Below are 16,123 nucleotides of genomic sequence, written 5' to 3'. Positions count from 1 at the left end.
TAGTGTAGAGTAGCATGTCAGATCAGATCACCCAGCAATAGAGTAAGGAACCAGGATAGATGAAGATGAATTTAGAGAGAAAAAGAAAAAGAGGCAAGAATTTTTCTTTTATATAAAAGGAGAAACTGGCCTAGGGCAACAACAACAAAAAAAGGCCCATTTGATTGCCAGTCCCCTTGCAGGTCAAAGGGTCAGCCAAAATAAAAGGACAAATGTCTTGAAACCTCCCTCTTGAAAGAAGTCAAGTCATAGGAAGATGGAAATACAGAAGCAGGTAGGGAGTTCCAGAGTTTACTAGAGAAAGGTATGAATGATTGAGAATACTGGTTAAGTTAATTTTTGCATTAGAGAGTTGGACAGAATAGTGGTAAGAGGAAGAAGATAGCCTTGTGCAGTGAGGCTGCAGGAAGATGGGAAGCATGCAGTTAGGAAGATCAGAAGAGCAGTTAGTATGAAAATAGTAATAGAAAATAGCAAATGATGCAACATTCCGGCAGTGAGAAAGAGGTTGAAGACAGTCAGTCAGAGGAGGAGAGTTGATGAGACAAAAAAGCTTTTGATTCCACCCTATCTAATAAAACTGTGAGTGAACCCTCCCAAACATGTGAAGAGTACGCCATACAAGGATGAATAAGGCCCTTTTACAGAGTTAGCAGTTGGAGGGGCGAGAAAAACTGGCGGAGATACCTCAGAACACCTTACTTCATAGAAGCTGTTTTAATGAAAAATGAGATGTAAAGTTTCCAGTTTAGTTTATGAGTAGAGGACAGAGTGAGGATATTCAGTGTAGAAGAGGGGGACAGCTGAATGTCATTGAAGAAGACAGGATAATTGTCTGGAAGGTTGTGTTGAGTTGATATATGGAATAATTGGGTTTTTGATGCACTGAACACTACATGCTAAGTTTTCTTTGCCCAAAACAGAAATCCTAGGAAGATTAGAAGTCAGGCATTCAGTGGCATCCCTGCATGATTTGTTGACTTTTTGAAAGGTTGGTCATCTCTGAAAAGATGTGGAAAGGTGTAGGGTGGTATCAACAGCATAAAAGGGGATAGGGCAAGAAGTTTTTAAGACTATTAATGAGTAATAGAAAGAGAGTAGGTGACAGGACAGAACCCTGAGGAACACCACTGTTAATAGGTTTAGGAGAAGAACAGTAGCTGTCTACCACAGCAGCAATAGAATGGTTGGAGAGGAAACTTTGAGATAAAGTTGCAGAGAAATAGAAAACGTAGGAGGGCAGGTTTGAAATCAAAGCTCAGAGTCAGACTCTATCAAAAGCTTTTGATGTCTAATGCAACAGCATAAAGTTTCACCAAAATCTCTAAAAGAGGATGACCAAGACTCAGTAAGAAAACCCAGATGATCACCAGTAGAGCAGCCTTGATAGAAGCCATACTGGTGATCCGTGAAACGAGGAGAGCAAATGGGACATGTATATAAGGACATTGCCCAAAAAATGATAATACTGAAACAATATCGACAAAAAAATTACTGGTACGCGGTATAATGAAAACAAAGTCACCCATAAAGTGGTATACCGAAGTGGCTGTGATATTATCTAAAATATCGGTAATACCGAACCTAAAATACCGGTATGTCGGTGCACATCCCTACCATGTGTCGATGTGTTTGGTTCACGTGGTTAAGTTTGGTAATGATTAACTATTTTTTGTTGTTGTTTGTTTTATTGTTTGAATTTACAGAACGCTACTTTTGACGCTCTCCCAGAGTGAAATTTAAGGTGAAAAAGACAAATATGATGTTGGTAAAAATATAGTGGGTAGCGTTTTGGACTGGATCGGTCCCAGACGTCATGTCATTGCAAGGTTGTGCTACGAGCCGCTGTCGTCCTGTCACGCAAGGGTGTTAATTGCTGCTAACTACTCCAAACTAGAATTCGCTATCTTTACTGTTTACATTATTCTTTCAGTCACCATTCCTATTTTATCACTATGATATCAATGAAATGAAAAGGCAAGATTATACCGCTGTGGTGAGGATGGAAGCTTTTAATTAGCCATATCACCTCAACAAGCACTTAAGGAAAGGATAGTGAAAGCAACTACAGTAGATAGTCAGCCATGCAGTGACCTTCTTTGATACACAATTCAGTATGTTATGTAGTACAGTACTTGGCATGTGCAGGCTGCTTGTGACCTTACTCACGTCACACTCGTGCAAGTAATGTAACAATGACGTTGCAGAAAAAAACCCCGCCAAGGACGGCCCAACTGAGACATCAGGCGGTGAGGGCAGAGGAGGATCACTGGATTCAGTGATCAGCTCTTGTCGAGCACATTCATTTGGCAGCGACACCGGCGAGTGTGTGTCTGTGGAGCTGTGCTCACTACTGCACCCATCTTCACCATCTCATTGAAGCATTGCAGGCAGGTGAGTATATTGATATTCTAAGATGCAGTATTGCCTGTGTTATTACTGTCTTTGAGGTGTTACTTTTCAAGGTCATATAGGTAGTTAATGGGAAAGATACCAGACCTGTCATTATGTTCTTTGATACTTGTACACCGATCTTCCTTTGAGTCCTACATAAACTTTTCAACCCTTGCTGTGACAGACAGTATTTTTTAAGGCTAAGTTGGGTAATATATGAATTATTTACGACAGCCTAAGGCGAGACGGTGCACGGAATGCTGGTTATAAAAACATTGCAGTGTAGTGGAAGACTGAATGATTATGATGTAGCGCGTGTTATGGAAAACTGAATAGTTTTCTCCCTTATTAAAGTAATGCAAATTAACTGGTGAAGGGAGTAATAGGCAGTGTGTTATTTCATAAGACGAGGAACGGAAACTGGCTGTGTTATCTATTGCGTCATCGGCAAGAGACGAGTTGACAGCGGAGATATTTTTAATCCTTTAGGCTGAGATAACACGTGTATTTCATTCTTTTTTTTAATAACGTCATTAGATGCACATCCTGAAATAGATACATACAACTTAAATGTGTGTGTGTAAATGTTAAAGCATTACTTGATATTGTAATTTCCTACCGCTTCACTCATCCACTTGAAGTATTTGTTAAGCGCCTTTCTTCTATGCGCACTATTTCCTGTTAGCTTTAAACCGGCCGGTGAATGGTTAGTATAGTTCTCATGATGTAATATTGTAGAACAGATTGGTGGGTGGACATATTGTAATATTGTAAAACAGATTGGTGGGTGGGGCCAGTTCTCATGATGTTTCCTCAGACTGACGATCTGTTCGAATAACAATCAAATTATCTCCAAAATCATTAAAATACCCTTGAATACCGCCAGAAGCTTCAACTATCGCCTCTTAAAAGTCAAGTTAAACACCGTCAGACAGTTGGTATTATACTGACGATGTAGAATAACTCAAACTATTTCTACCGTCATGAAAACACCGTAGAAAATCAACAAGAGCTATCAGTAGAGTATGTTTAGGGTTCAAGTACACACAGATCATGACAGGGTGATTATTAATTCTGCTGCGGTGGCGGGGGAATGCTTGCGTCGCTGCTTGCCAATACTCATGGCATTGACCCCACTCCTGTGATCCATCCAAATCGAGAGTAGGCAGATACCAATACCAGTTGCACAAAAATATCGCCCCTCCCCCACCCCTACATATACGATTGCAGACTGCCATTGGTCCTATTTTGCAATTACGTAGTGTAGGTACGTGCGGATGGGAATACATGTTATGGCATGAACCCTCCCCCCATCTCTCCAAGGCCTTAAGCACTGCAGTCAGCGCATATAGGTGAGACAAGGGATAGCGTTGTCCTCCCATTAATAGTTGCATGACTGTTACCTTAGTACATTATTTGGGCAATAAAAGGAGACATCTGGTGAGATGTACCAGCTGGAAGGAATGACATTATGATATTTTTGTATACGTTTTTTGCCGTTCTTGATGCAATTGCGAGATGATTGAGGGTAACTTGTACGGCAATAACATTCAGAGTGGTAAAGTAATATTCATTGAATGGAGATATACAGAAAAGGAAGAATTATAGGTTTATTTTCTAGTTTTAATAAACAAAAATAAGGAAATTATAAATACCAAGGAATTATGGGGAAAATGTTATTATTGAAAAGGTTAAGATCTTACGTTTAAGTATGGTTACCTTATTGAGAGAATTATGGAGTGGATGTAACTTGTTTAGGTTGTGAGGTTGTTATTCAAAGGTGCATGTCTGCTTGTTTAATATGGAAGTAATCAAGTTAAAAATACATGTATACTGGTTTCTGCTTGTATGTTTTTATATTAGAATTAGTCTTCATTGACATTATTGTTTATATAAGTAAGAAAGTCCCGCTATTTCTGTAATTTTTCTTTTAACTTATTGTCACCAAGTTAAAAATGATGTATGTTTGACTTCTGTATGGTTTTGTGTTTTTTATTGGTCTTCATTCATTGTAGCCTGTATGAAGACAGATATAGACCCTATCTATCATTCTCTTATATTTTCTTGTCACCAAGTCAATATGTATGGTTCAGCTTTCTGCATTACACAAATCATTAAGTGTTGCATTCATAAATTAATTTGATACCTCCATATCCTGTGAAGTTTATCAGTCCTTCATTTCCTCTGATGTGTGATATCACCAAGCTTCACTATCATAATTTTTAAAGAACTGGCTTGATAACACTTACTTTTTATTAGCCATGTGTGATAAGTTTATGAAAATTTCTGCTTGTGTGTTAGAGTAAATGAATATTTTTTATGCCAGTATTTTATTTCCTTCTACAATTTACATTTATGGCTGTGTAATTGGTTGGAAATCCGACATGTGGTCCAGACAAAGCACCACATGCCACACTCAAGCATGCATCATTCACACTCTTACCTGACATGATGAAATACCAATGTCTGGTTATTGAAGAACTGGTAATAGTTGTTAGTTGTATTCATCTTGTCCTTCCTTTTTCTAGATCTCTCAAAATGATGGGTCACAAAAGGCTGCTTCTTGCCTGTGGCTCAAGGCTGGTCTCTCACAATGGCTCTTTTTCAACATCTGCCATGGCTCACAAGAGGTAAAGTGTTCTACTGTAGTGACTGGCTGTCTTAGTTCCCAGCTGACTTGTCCTTTGTTCATCACATTGTCTTTTTCTTTTATTCTTACTATGTAACTACATTTACCGAATTAATTTGTATCATATGGAGAAGTTAATGAAGGGTTTTCTCTTTTAAAATGTGTGATAATGTATCTTTGTCTTTCTTGTATGTAATTAAGATGTCAAAGTTTGTTCATTATAGTAAAAAATTTCAAGACAGAATTAGTTCTTGGAAAAAGAAAAAGAAGTTATGTTGGAATCTAATAAACTCAGTGAACATTGTTGATGGTGCATGATTGAGTACACAGGTATAATGTTGCAGGATATACAATATATTTGAGAAATCATGCAAATTTCAACCAGGTTAGGATGCTATATAGATATTTTAATTTTCCATACTTGAGAAGTAATGATATATTGATGCACATGAAACATATTACTCTGAAACAAGCAGTAATATTTGTTGTTTTGGACATTGCAGTAGAAAATACATGTGATGTATGAGATATTAGACATAGACTCCGTTATAAAGAAAAATCTTTATGGATAACCATATCATAACACAAGTAACTATATAGATGTAAGAAGAAGACAAATGATGTCTTAGCAACAAAAACATACATAGGAGGAGATTAACAAATAGTAGCCATTCATAATAATGATGATGATAATAATAATAATAATGATGATATGGATAATAATATGGAAAAATGTGTCAGCTGTTTGGTACTGCTGTTGCAGCTACAAGCTGGTGGTGGTGGGAGGAGGTGCTGGAGGCTGTGCCACGGCTGCCAAGTTTTCCTCCAAGCTGGGTGCTGGCAGCGTGGTAGTGATTGAGCCGGCTGACGTGAGTGTGGCACTGATAGGATTCCCGGCTCTGTCCTGTGATGACTCACCTGTGTAGGGTTGACTCACTTGTATAGGGGTGAAAACAGATTCATTCGGATAAAGATTTCCTCTTGCTTGTAGATAAAACTTATATTTATGGGATATTTCTATGTAGTATATTGGAAATATAATGTTATTGAGTACTGTGGAGATATATTTATACAAAGAAATATGCAATACAGTATTATGGATATTCTGTGGCACATAGTGAAAACACAATCTCATTCAATATTTCCATAGGGGAATATAATATCATCCATTATTATATAAGGTAGTATTAATTAAAGTATTACCAGAGAACATAATACAAGATTAATGCTACATACTATTTTTTTTCTGCCTGGCATTTTCTCAAAATTGACTTCAGGAATTATTATAATGTAGGTTAGGTTAGATCAAGTTTAGGAATAACATTTAAATTCTATTGGATAAATTCATAATATATAACTACTGTGTACTCTGGTAGGAGAAAACTTCATTGTGCTACAGTGTTCAGGAGATGCCTTAATTATGTTGTAGTTATGCTGTTAAAGTGTCCATGTAACACACTGAACATTAGCATGGAATGTGATCCTCAGACCCACTACTACCAGCCCATGTGGACTCTGGTGGGTGGAGGCATGAAGAGGCTGGAGGACTCTGGCCGGCCCATGAGTCAGGTGGGTCGTCACATCATCATTATTGTCATCATCATCATCATCACCACCATGACCCATCACTATCATTATCATGATCATCACCATTATCACCATAATCACTGTTACCTTCATCATCATTACCTTCATCTTTGCTGGACTTTTACCATTTCCTGGGTAGCTTCTCTTATGCAGACTTTTTTGGGCTGTAAGGTACTATAATCTTTTTCTGGTTGGGTGGGTGGGTCTTCATCATTGTGATGACCATCATTGCTTTGACATTCTTGCTTTTCATTATTGAGTTTGTTGGATTATGAGTTCCTCCTATTGATGCAGTCCTTCAATGCCTCCTTCCATACTTACCTACCATTTATATTAACTGCTTCCAATCTTGGGCCTTATTTGGGATCTGCAACATAGATATGACCTTGCATAATATGTTAACTTATTTTTTATTTTCAGGTATTGTATCTAGTACACATATTATAGGAAAGTAATATAAGACATTTTCTGTCTGTATCCAATTACTTATGTTTTAGTTATGATTCAATTCTATATGTCAGGTCCTCCCCAAGAAGGCAGACTGGATCAAGCAGCGAGTAGTGACCTTTGACCCTCATAAGAACAAGGTCATAACCCAGGATGGCCAAGAGATCAGCTATGAATTCCTAGTGGTTGCTCTCGGTATTCAGCTCAATTACAATCAGGTTGGTTCCTTGGCTTGCTCAGTTGTTTCACTGGTGCTTTCATTGGCCTAGATTCTAAAAATTTCTGCTTGCAGAAATTTTAAGGGTATTTATATGTTTCTAGTGACAGTAACAAGAGAAATACTCATGAGAACCTGACTAAGAATAGTAATTTCTGAGAACAAACCATTATATTGTAGCACTAGCATAGGAGAAGTCTTTTACAGTTGCTCTGTATTGCTACTTGTAAAGATGGGAAATAAATCTCATCACCATTAATTTAACAGACTATTTTTTCCTCATGACAGATCAAAGGCTTACCTGATGCCTTTGAGACTCCTGGTGTGTGCTCCAACTACTCCCCTCATTATGTTAACAACACTCTAGAGAGTCTAAAGAACTTTAAAGAGGGAAATGCTCTCTTCTCCTTCCCCAACACTCCCATCAAATGTGCTGGAGCTCCTCAGAAGATCATGTACATTTCCGACCAATATCTCCGTAAGGTGAGTCTTCTTTCTTGCAGATACTAAGATCCACGCTTGTCATCTTTTCACCTGACCATGTGTGAAGAATCCACCTAGCACTTAACATGAGAAATAGGAACATAAGGAAAGCTGCAAGAAGCTATCAGGTCTACAAGAAAAGCTACTGGCCCACTGGTGTTCAACATTAAACCTACACAATCAAGATTAAGTCTGATAGCAATAAGCTGGCTGCTGTAGCTATAATTTTGCTGTGTTTGAAAGAACAGTAAAAGAAAAATAGTTGTTGACTCATTCATAGCTAGCAAGAAATAATACAAGTGCTGTAGTGTGTATTACAAACTTTTGTGAGAATACACAATAGCTACATGTGTACTGGCTTCCTCAGCTTAAGATGTAAACAAACCAATTTAGCATTTATTTTCCAGATGTAAACAAACCAATTTAGCATTTATTTTCCAAGATTTTATCAACCTGCCATCAAAGCTAGTTGTGCACTCGCTGAACATTTCCCTTTGTGTTTCACAACTAAAGGGGGCAGTCACAGCCTCTTCTCTAAAGACAGCTCTCCTTCACACAAAATTACATGCACTTACCACACACCTACCCTTCACAGAATTAAAAAATGGAGACTCCAACACTAGCCTTAGTAAGATCAGAAGTCAAGTGTTCTGTGGTGTCCCTGTGGTAACTGTTAACTTCCTGAAGGGTTGGTGGTCTCTGAGAAGACATGGAAAGCTGGTATCATCAGCATATGAGTGAATAGGACAAGAAATTTGGTTTAGATCATTGATAAACAATAGGGAACGTGGGTGATAGGATAGAACTCTGAGGAACACCACTGTTAATAGATTTAGGAGACGAACAGTGGCTGTCTACTACAGCAGCAATAGAATGGTCAGAGAGGAAACTTGAGATGAAGTTGCACAGAGGATAGAAACTGTAAGATGGTAGTTTTGAGATCAAAGCTTTGTGCCAGACTCTATCAAAAGCTTTTGATATGTCTAACACAACAGCAAAAGTTCACCAATATCTCCTAAAGGATGACCAAGACTCAGTAAGGAAAGCCAGAAAATCACCAGTAGAGCAGCCTTGACAAAAGCCATATTGGCAATCAGAAAGAAAATTGCGAAGTGATAGATGTTACCAAGGTTGAGTGTATTTATATCATATTTTTTCTTGGTGACAGGAGTATATCAGAATTATTGTTTCAACGTGGTAATTTGTGGTGGATATAAACATAGTAACCTATCATAACAAGTATATAAATGAATGAGGATCCAGATTGAGTGGATTTGTGCTCATGAAACAAAACTGTTGTCAACCTGCTTCAGATGCATGTATGCAGTCACACAGCACGCTCGACTCACAATCAAGAGGGCCTGGGTTCGATCCCGGGAAGTGGCGAGGCAAATGGGCAAGCCTCTTAATTTGTAACCCCTGTTCACCTAGCAGCAAATAGGTATGGGATGTAACTTGAGGGTTTGTGGCCTCACATTCCCAGTGTGTGGAGTGTGTGTTGTGGTCTCAGTCCTACCCGAAGATCAGTTTATGAGCTCTGAGGTCGTTCCATAATGGGGAAGACTGTCTGGGTAACCAGTAGGCAAGCGTGGTGAATTACTCCTTCTACTTCTTATAGCAGTCATGCAATTGGTGCTGTTACATCTTAGTCAGCTGACAGAGTAGTTTATACTCAGCTACTCCAGATGACGTATATTTTTTCACCCAAGAATACTGCAAAGTTCCTACTTAGTCACAGGCCTATGTGTTAATAGTACTGGTAGTGCTCAGCCTAAGTTTATGTTTTCCTACAACCAAGATAAGTCTACTATACAACCTGGCATTAGTAAACATACTAAACACAGTATACCAACACAGTATGTATACTATGTCAAAACTGGTATTTGTGAATTTCAGCATGGGAAGCGTGATAAGGCCAACATCCAGTACTTCACTTCCCTGCCAGTCATCTTTGGCATCAAGAAGTATGCTGATGCCTTATGGGAGGTGAGTGGTGCTGTGATTTCTCTGTTTATTCAAGTTTATATATTTGTTTATTTGGATTTTATGCTGTGAAATGTTTTTTTCTATCTTTGTGTGAAAAGAAAGTGAAATATTTCAGGACTCACATCATCAACAGTTGGTTTAATTTTGTGATTTCTTTATTAACATTTGTCAGTCATATATTTTCAAAATTTTTCCTTTAGATATATAAACATTTTAGTTTCTGTGTATGTTTTATATGCATGGCACTTTACATGTCAAAATTATGTATCAGCTTTTATCTTTATATTCTTTTACTTTAGTAATTACTTCTTATTTTTATTCATTCATCTATTTTTAATCTTATGCAGTGTATCTTCCCTGTCTTGATGTCAGTTGTCTATAGCATCTCACCTGTCAGTCCCTACCTGTGCTTCCCTCAGGTGGTGAAGGAGCGAGACATCACTGTCAACCTGCGCCACAATCTCATTGAGGTGAAGCCAGACTCCCGGGAAGCCGTGTTCCAGAACCTAGAAAACCCTGATGACCTCAAGACTATCAAGGTGAGAGAGGGACATGGCAGCTACCTTTGCTTTATTTAGTAAGAGAGGCACTGGTCATTGGCAAAAAAAAAAAAAAAAAACACCTAGGTGCCAGTCCCACAAGAAAGGTCAAAAGTGTCAGACAGTTATAGAAGAAGGAAGTACAGAAGCAGCAAGAACTTTTCAGAGTTTACCAGAAAAGAAAAGAGTTCAACGATTGAGAATATTGCTTAATTCTTTCTTTAGAGGTGGACAGAAAAGGGGATCAGGTTAAGGTTTTACAAGTACTTTTTATCATTATGTGTAGCAAATACAGTAGTATCTAGAGAACTCAGATGATCTCAAGACTGTCAAGGTGAGGGAGCAATGGGACAGGTGTCTTGGATCAGATTAAGGCTTTCTAATAATTTTTTGTCATACAATATACAGGGCTAAGAATGTGAATGATGCTCTTATCTATCTTATCTATGTGTATTTTAACAGAATTGAATCCAGCTCATAATGTCCCATCTTTTAAAGTAATTTGTCAAACTTATCTTCATTACTTTCTGCACACAACTTCATAGAGGGAGGGTGTGGCGTAGTGAATAAGGTGGTGAGCGTGGGATCGGGCAGACATCCATGCGTAGGTTCGAATCCCACCACGTACCACCTTGAAACTATGTCATTTGTCGAGTGGTTTAAAGTTACCTACATTTCACCAAGATGCACAGGTTCTAGGTGGTTAAATCAAAGATGCAATTGAGGTGATATGGGCCCTAATATGGGTAACACTATAAATAAAATTGCCTGCACCACTAATGGGCGGAAGCTGAACAACGCTTCCTACATATACTCTTCAAGTATGCCTATGGGCTATAACATAAAAAAAAAAAATAATTAAAAAAAAAATAAATCAGTCATAACATTGTTGGCTGATTGATTGCTCTCTCTCTCTCTCTCTCTCTCTCTCTCTCTCTCTCTCTCTCTCTCTCTCTCTCTCTCTCTCTCTCTCTCTCTCTCTCTCTCTCTCTCTCTCTCTCTCTCTCTCTCAGGAAAACTGTATTTTTTGGCATCTGTCTTTGTTCTGTTTTGCACAATTTCTTAGTGTCTTCTCAGTGTTGTTTGCTATGTGTATGAGTGCATGGTGCTTCATGAACACTACCATGTGTGAAATTGCTGGTCTGGTACATAGATACAAAGATTGGTATCACATGTAACAAATCTCACATTACTCTTTTTGATACAGTATGAGATGCTTCATGTGACACCCCCAATGAGTTCACCAGACCCCCTCCGTCAGTGTGCCGCTCTCACCAATGAGACGGGCTATTTGAATGTGAACAAGCACACTCTGCAGCATGTCACCTTCCCTAATGTGTTTGGCATTGGTGACTGCACCAGTGTTCCTACCTCCAAGACTGCAGCCGCTGTGGGTGAGTGGCAGTTGGATCTGCTTTTATTCAAACTACCAAGGAAAAGATGTAAAATATCGTAATAATTATGCCTTTATATATAAGTGCCATATATTTTCTTGCCTCTCTTCACACTAGCAAGGGAAATAAATGGCATATATAGAGTACTGTGCCTGGAGAGTCTATAACTGCGTTCCCAGAAAACACTCATCTACCAATGTAACATGTTACAAAATGCACCATATGATATTGTGTCTCTACTGATTAGCTGGCCAGTTTGGAGTGATGAAGAGGAACCTGAGCCTGGTAATGGGTGGTGCCTCCCCCAAACACCAGTATGACGGTTACACCTCCTGCCCTCTAGTTACTGGTGAGTGCCAGAGTTAGGGAACACTTACATTTCTGTTTTTCCTTTCATGCTTCTTTACTGTGTCACTGAATGCAAATGTAGGGAAAAGAATGAGAGATGTTAGAGGAGAAGTGAAGATGGTGAATCATGTCACAGTGCATTGCAAAATATCTCAGAACTGTCCATTCTAATGTTTATTATTGGAGCATATCTGTGTGTCCATTTTCACTTCATGTTCTTTACTGAGTTTGAACTCTGATAGCAAGTGCAGGGAAAAGAGTTAGATATGTCAGAAGAGATGTGGAGACAGTAAATCATACCAATATGTATTTCAGTGTAGTGTATTCCTTTCCACCACTGACCATCAAGGCTAAGATTTGAATAATGTGTGTATGAGTGTGTGGTGCTTTGTCTGGGCTTCCCCATGTTGAATTGCCAGTGTATTACTATATTGAAGATGTATTATTGGTATGTAATTATCACTTAAACTTTATTTATGTGAGCCTTTTTGGGTCCTTTTTATTTTATTTTTTGTTGCCTTTGACTAGTTTTCCACCTCTTACATAGAAAAATGGAAAGAAGCAATTATCCTATTGATTCTTTGCTATTTGGTTAAGATCTAAGTGTAGATTGAACAGTAATCCTTGTACAGATGGCTCTCTACTTCAAAAGGCAGATTTTATTGATTTTTTCATGTTTTTATTGTTATTTTTTTTATATATAGTTACTAGAGCAACATGTTAACTTGAACTTGAGATATTTTTATAAATGAATATCATAGGCCATGTCATGATGTGTCAATTAAACTACACCTTGCTCAAACCCATTTCATGTCTGCCTCCCCATCCCCATTCCCTCCTTGTTTTTAAATTCCTCATACCTCTTTCCTAATATTAATAGGATAGTTAATAATGATTCTCATATTATCTAATGGTCTCATCACTTGCACATGATACAGATCAAATTTTCTCTCTCTCTCTCTCTCTCTCTCTCTCTCTCTCTCTCTCTCTCTCTCTCTCTCTCTCTCTCTCTCTCTCTCTCTCTCTCTCTCTCTCTCTCTCTCTCTCTCTCTCTCTCTCTCTCTCTCTCCAATCAGAGTGGGAAGCAAGGTTATTAAGGTAGTGGGTAGTACATGGTATGTGTTATTGAACTACCACTACTAGTACTGCTATACAATGGAGACCTAGTAAATCAAAATTGCATGTCTATGAAGTGACCAGCATGAAGTACTGATGGTGTATGATGAAGATTGGTGCTGATTGGTGGCTGTTTTGTATTCTGTAATATTTACCTGCATTGTTTTCAGTTGGAAAATTACTTTTCTGTTTCTACAAGTATATGTGGTGTTTTTTTTTATCTGTATTGTGCATTTATGCACTGTTGAATTTCTCAATAAAATAACCACTACTACTATAATTACTAGAACTACTACTACTGCCACTATTATCAGTGTGGATAGGGACTGATGACAGATACTGCAAAAGCATACTCAGCCTTGTTTCATCATCTGACAGGTTACAACAAGTGCATCCTGGCAGAATTTGACATGGATGGGAATCCACTAGAGACCTTCCCCATCAACCAGGCCAAGGAGCGGCGCACCATGTTCCACCTCAAGAAGGACATGATGCCAACCATGTACTGGAATGGAATGCTTAAGTAAGTGTGTTCTTTGTTTGATTTCTTGGTAGTAAATTCAATTGCTATATTCTAATCTGTTTGGTGTCTTATCAGGACTTCTTTGAACAGGCAGTAGTGTAAAGAATTGTGGTTTTCAGGTTCTTTAATGGCAAGCGATAGTTTAAAAAGGATTTTGCATAATCAGTGGGAGATCCATGATAACTCGTCTAATATTTTTTTGTAGCCTTTGAAAAATAGTCTTTATGAGAGATCAGAATTTAAGAATATTACTCAAAAAAATTGAAGCAGCCTTACTACTGTTGTATGTGTCCAAGTTAAAACTTTCTTAGTGATTAATTAGCAGTTACACAGCTACAATTGACATAGATTATGACCTAGTGATGTATTAACCCCCTTCCCGGTGGAAGATCTAGCATATATAGATGTTTTGAAAACGGGTCTTTTTGTCGGATCGTCTATATATAGACACTTGTTCTTATTTTACTACACTAACTTGTAGCGTGGTCTTTATATAGACGATTCCTTACAAGTATCAAAATTCATAAAATAATTAATTATTTGGCATATCAAATATCCAAAGACTGGTCAACATGGCTTCTCAAGGCCAGTCACCACTTGTGCTTTGTTGATGGTGGATGTGTGATGCACATAAACTAATACTGGAAACTTTTTGCATTTCTTGTACTTTTTTTTTTTATTATTAGCCTGTCATGTCCAAGAGAAAGAACTGTACCATACGACAGCAATGTTGCCTAAAAATGAATGCCTACAAAACAAGTACATATATGAAAAATGCAAAGCGGAAGTAAATTACATCCAGGTCACAAGTCCTGGATGTGAGTAACTAAAACATTCATACAAGTATATTGACATATTATCACCAGTCAAACACAAACAACACTTACATATAAATTCAATTGTTTGTTCAGTTCTGTATATAGGGAGGTGGTGGCATAATGGATAAAGTGGTGAGCGTGGGATTGGGCAGATGTCCACATGTAGATTCATATCCCACCGCTTTGAAGCTATACCCTTTGTTGAGTGGATTAAAATTACCTATGCATGTCACCATGATACCCAGGTTCTAGGTAGTTACACCAAAGATGCACTTGGGTGGTGATAAATAAAATTGCCTGCACCACTAATGGGCAAAGGCTTAAAAAAAAAAAAAAAGATGTCACTTGTTTAGTTTTGCATCAAAATCTAGATATAGATTCAATTGTTTGTTCAGTTTTGCATCAGAGTCTATATATAGATGTCAATCTGGAGTACCCAATTGCTGGAAAACTGGATGTATGGATGAAAGTCAGTAGAGTCTATATACAGTGGAGACTCAATATTTGAACTTCTAAATAGTCAAACTTTTCAATAGTCAAATGCAAAAGTTTGACTTAATACTCGAAAAATTACCTGTTAGTCGAATGTCCGTCCACTTGGTTGTAAACAGTGTCTCTCCTTTCTCGCCGCCCCACATGCCCCATCCTCTCTACTGGGCTACCGCAACCAGTTGATCCTCCATGGAAGTAAGAATAACATTGTCTTGTGCTTTCTCTCTGGAGTTTTTTCTTTTCTTTTCTTTTTTTTTCTTCATTTACAAGCTTAGAGGCTTGTTAGTGATTAGAATAAACCTAAAAGAAAGAATGTAGTGATGACCATTGAAAGGAAAAAGATTTTTGATAAATATGAGAAAGAAGGAAGAATAACCAATCTTGCAGCTGAGTACTGTATGGCTAAATCTACAGTAGCCACAATACTGAAGAAGGAGGTTTTTAATGGAGCTGATGTGGCGATTGGTGTGAGAAAGCAATTTAAATGACCTGCGGTTATGGAACAAATGGAGAAATTGTTGATTGTGTGGATAAGCAAAAGGCAAATGTTTGGTGAGTCAGAGTCAGAGTACATAATTTGTGCGAAGGCTTGGCTGCTGCATCGTTTTCTTATTTCTGATACTACCTCTGACTCGGTGATGATTTTTTCCCCATCATTCTCCCCTTCTCTTCTGCATTAACCATCACCAGCCTTCACATATGGTAAGTACAAATCAATATCATAAAAATATTTACATTGAAATTTTTTCTAAACTTGGGTTTGGCAATGGTTAGAACGAATTACCTGATTCATAGGTATCAATAGTCAAACTTTTTAATACTCGAACAGCCATTTGGAATTAATTAAGTTCAAGTGTCGAGTCTCCACTGTAATAGAGGTTGATGAAGGAAATGTAACCACACATTGTCAACTCTCAGCACTGTCAGTACTGATGAACAGTGAAAACAACCCAATTTTGCAATTGTCTTCATGTAGTGCTGATTTAAAGGCAAGCATAAGAATGACAGATGACAAAGGGAGTGACAGAGACTGGTAAAGGCAACATAGCAGCATATCTTCTGCTTTAGTTTCCTCTACTACCAAAGAACAATGCAAACCTTCAGGCTTTATAGAGATTATGAATGTAGTGCTTATATGAAAATGAGACAT

The 16,123-nt window shown here is 38.0% G+C and overlaps 1 protein-coding gene across 3 annotated transcripts in view; it reads left to right on the top strand.

The window, feature by feature from the left end:
* Window positions 1–2,254: 2,254 nt before the first annotated feature.
* The window catches only part of LOC123507919 (sulfide:quinone oxidoreductase, mitochondrial-like), a 17,389-nt gene continuing 3,520 nt past the window's right edge, over window positions 2,255–16,123 (top strand). Inside the window, exons 1-12 of one of the 3 annotated variants that reach the window (XR_006675826.1) lie at window positions 3,667–3,746; window positions 4,923–5,024; window positions 5,787–5,892; window positions 6,512–6,592; window positions 7,132–7,275; window positions 7,563–7,757; window positions 9,654–9,743; window positions 10,163–10,282; window positions 11,490–11,676; window positions 11,924–12,025; window positions 13,519–13,663; window positions 14,350–14,481. Coding sequence is in view for 2 of the 3 variants with exons in the window: in XM_045261257.1 (XP_045117192.1) it covers window positions 3,682–3,746; window positions 4,923–5,024; window positions 5,787–5,892; window positions 6,512–6,592; window positions 7,132–7,275; window positions 7,563–7,757; window positions 9,654–9,743; window positions 10,163–10,282; window positions 11,490–11,676; window positions 11,924–12,025; window positions 13,519–13,663 (1,337 nt within the window). In the remaining variant the exon portion in view is untranslated. Of the gene's footprint in view, window positions 2,395–3,666; window positions 3,747–4,922; window positions 5,025–5,786; window positions 5,893–6,511; window positions 6,593–7,131; window positions 7,276–7,562; window positions 7,758–9,653; window positions 9,744–10,162; window positions 10,283–11,489; window positions 11,677–11,923; window positions 12,026–13,518; window positions 13,664–14,349; window positions 14,482–16,123 lie in introns of those variants that run through there. The other 2 variants (XM_045261258.1, XM_045261257.1) reach the window with 2 other exon arrangements.

This window comes from Portunus trituberculatus, chromosome 23 (assembly GCF_017591435.1).
Source record: "Portunus trituberculatus isolate SZX2019 chromosome 23, ASM1759143v1, whole genome shotgun sequence".
NCBI classification, from domain to species: domain Eukaryota; kingdom Metazoa; phylum Arthropoda; class Malacostraca; order Decapoda; family Portunidae; genus Portunus; species Portunus trituberculatus.
This window is presented reverse-complemented; position numbering and strand designations above follow the sequence as displayed.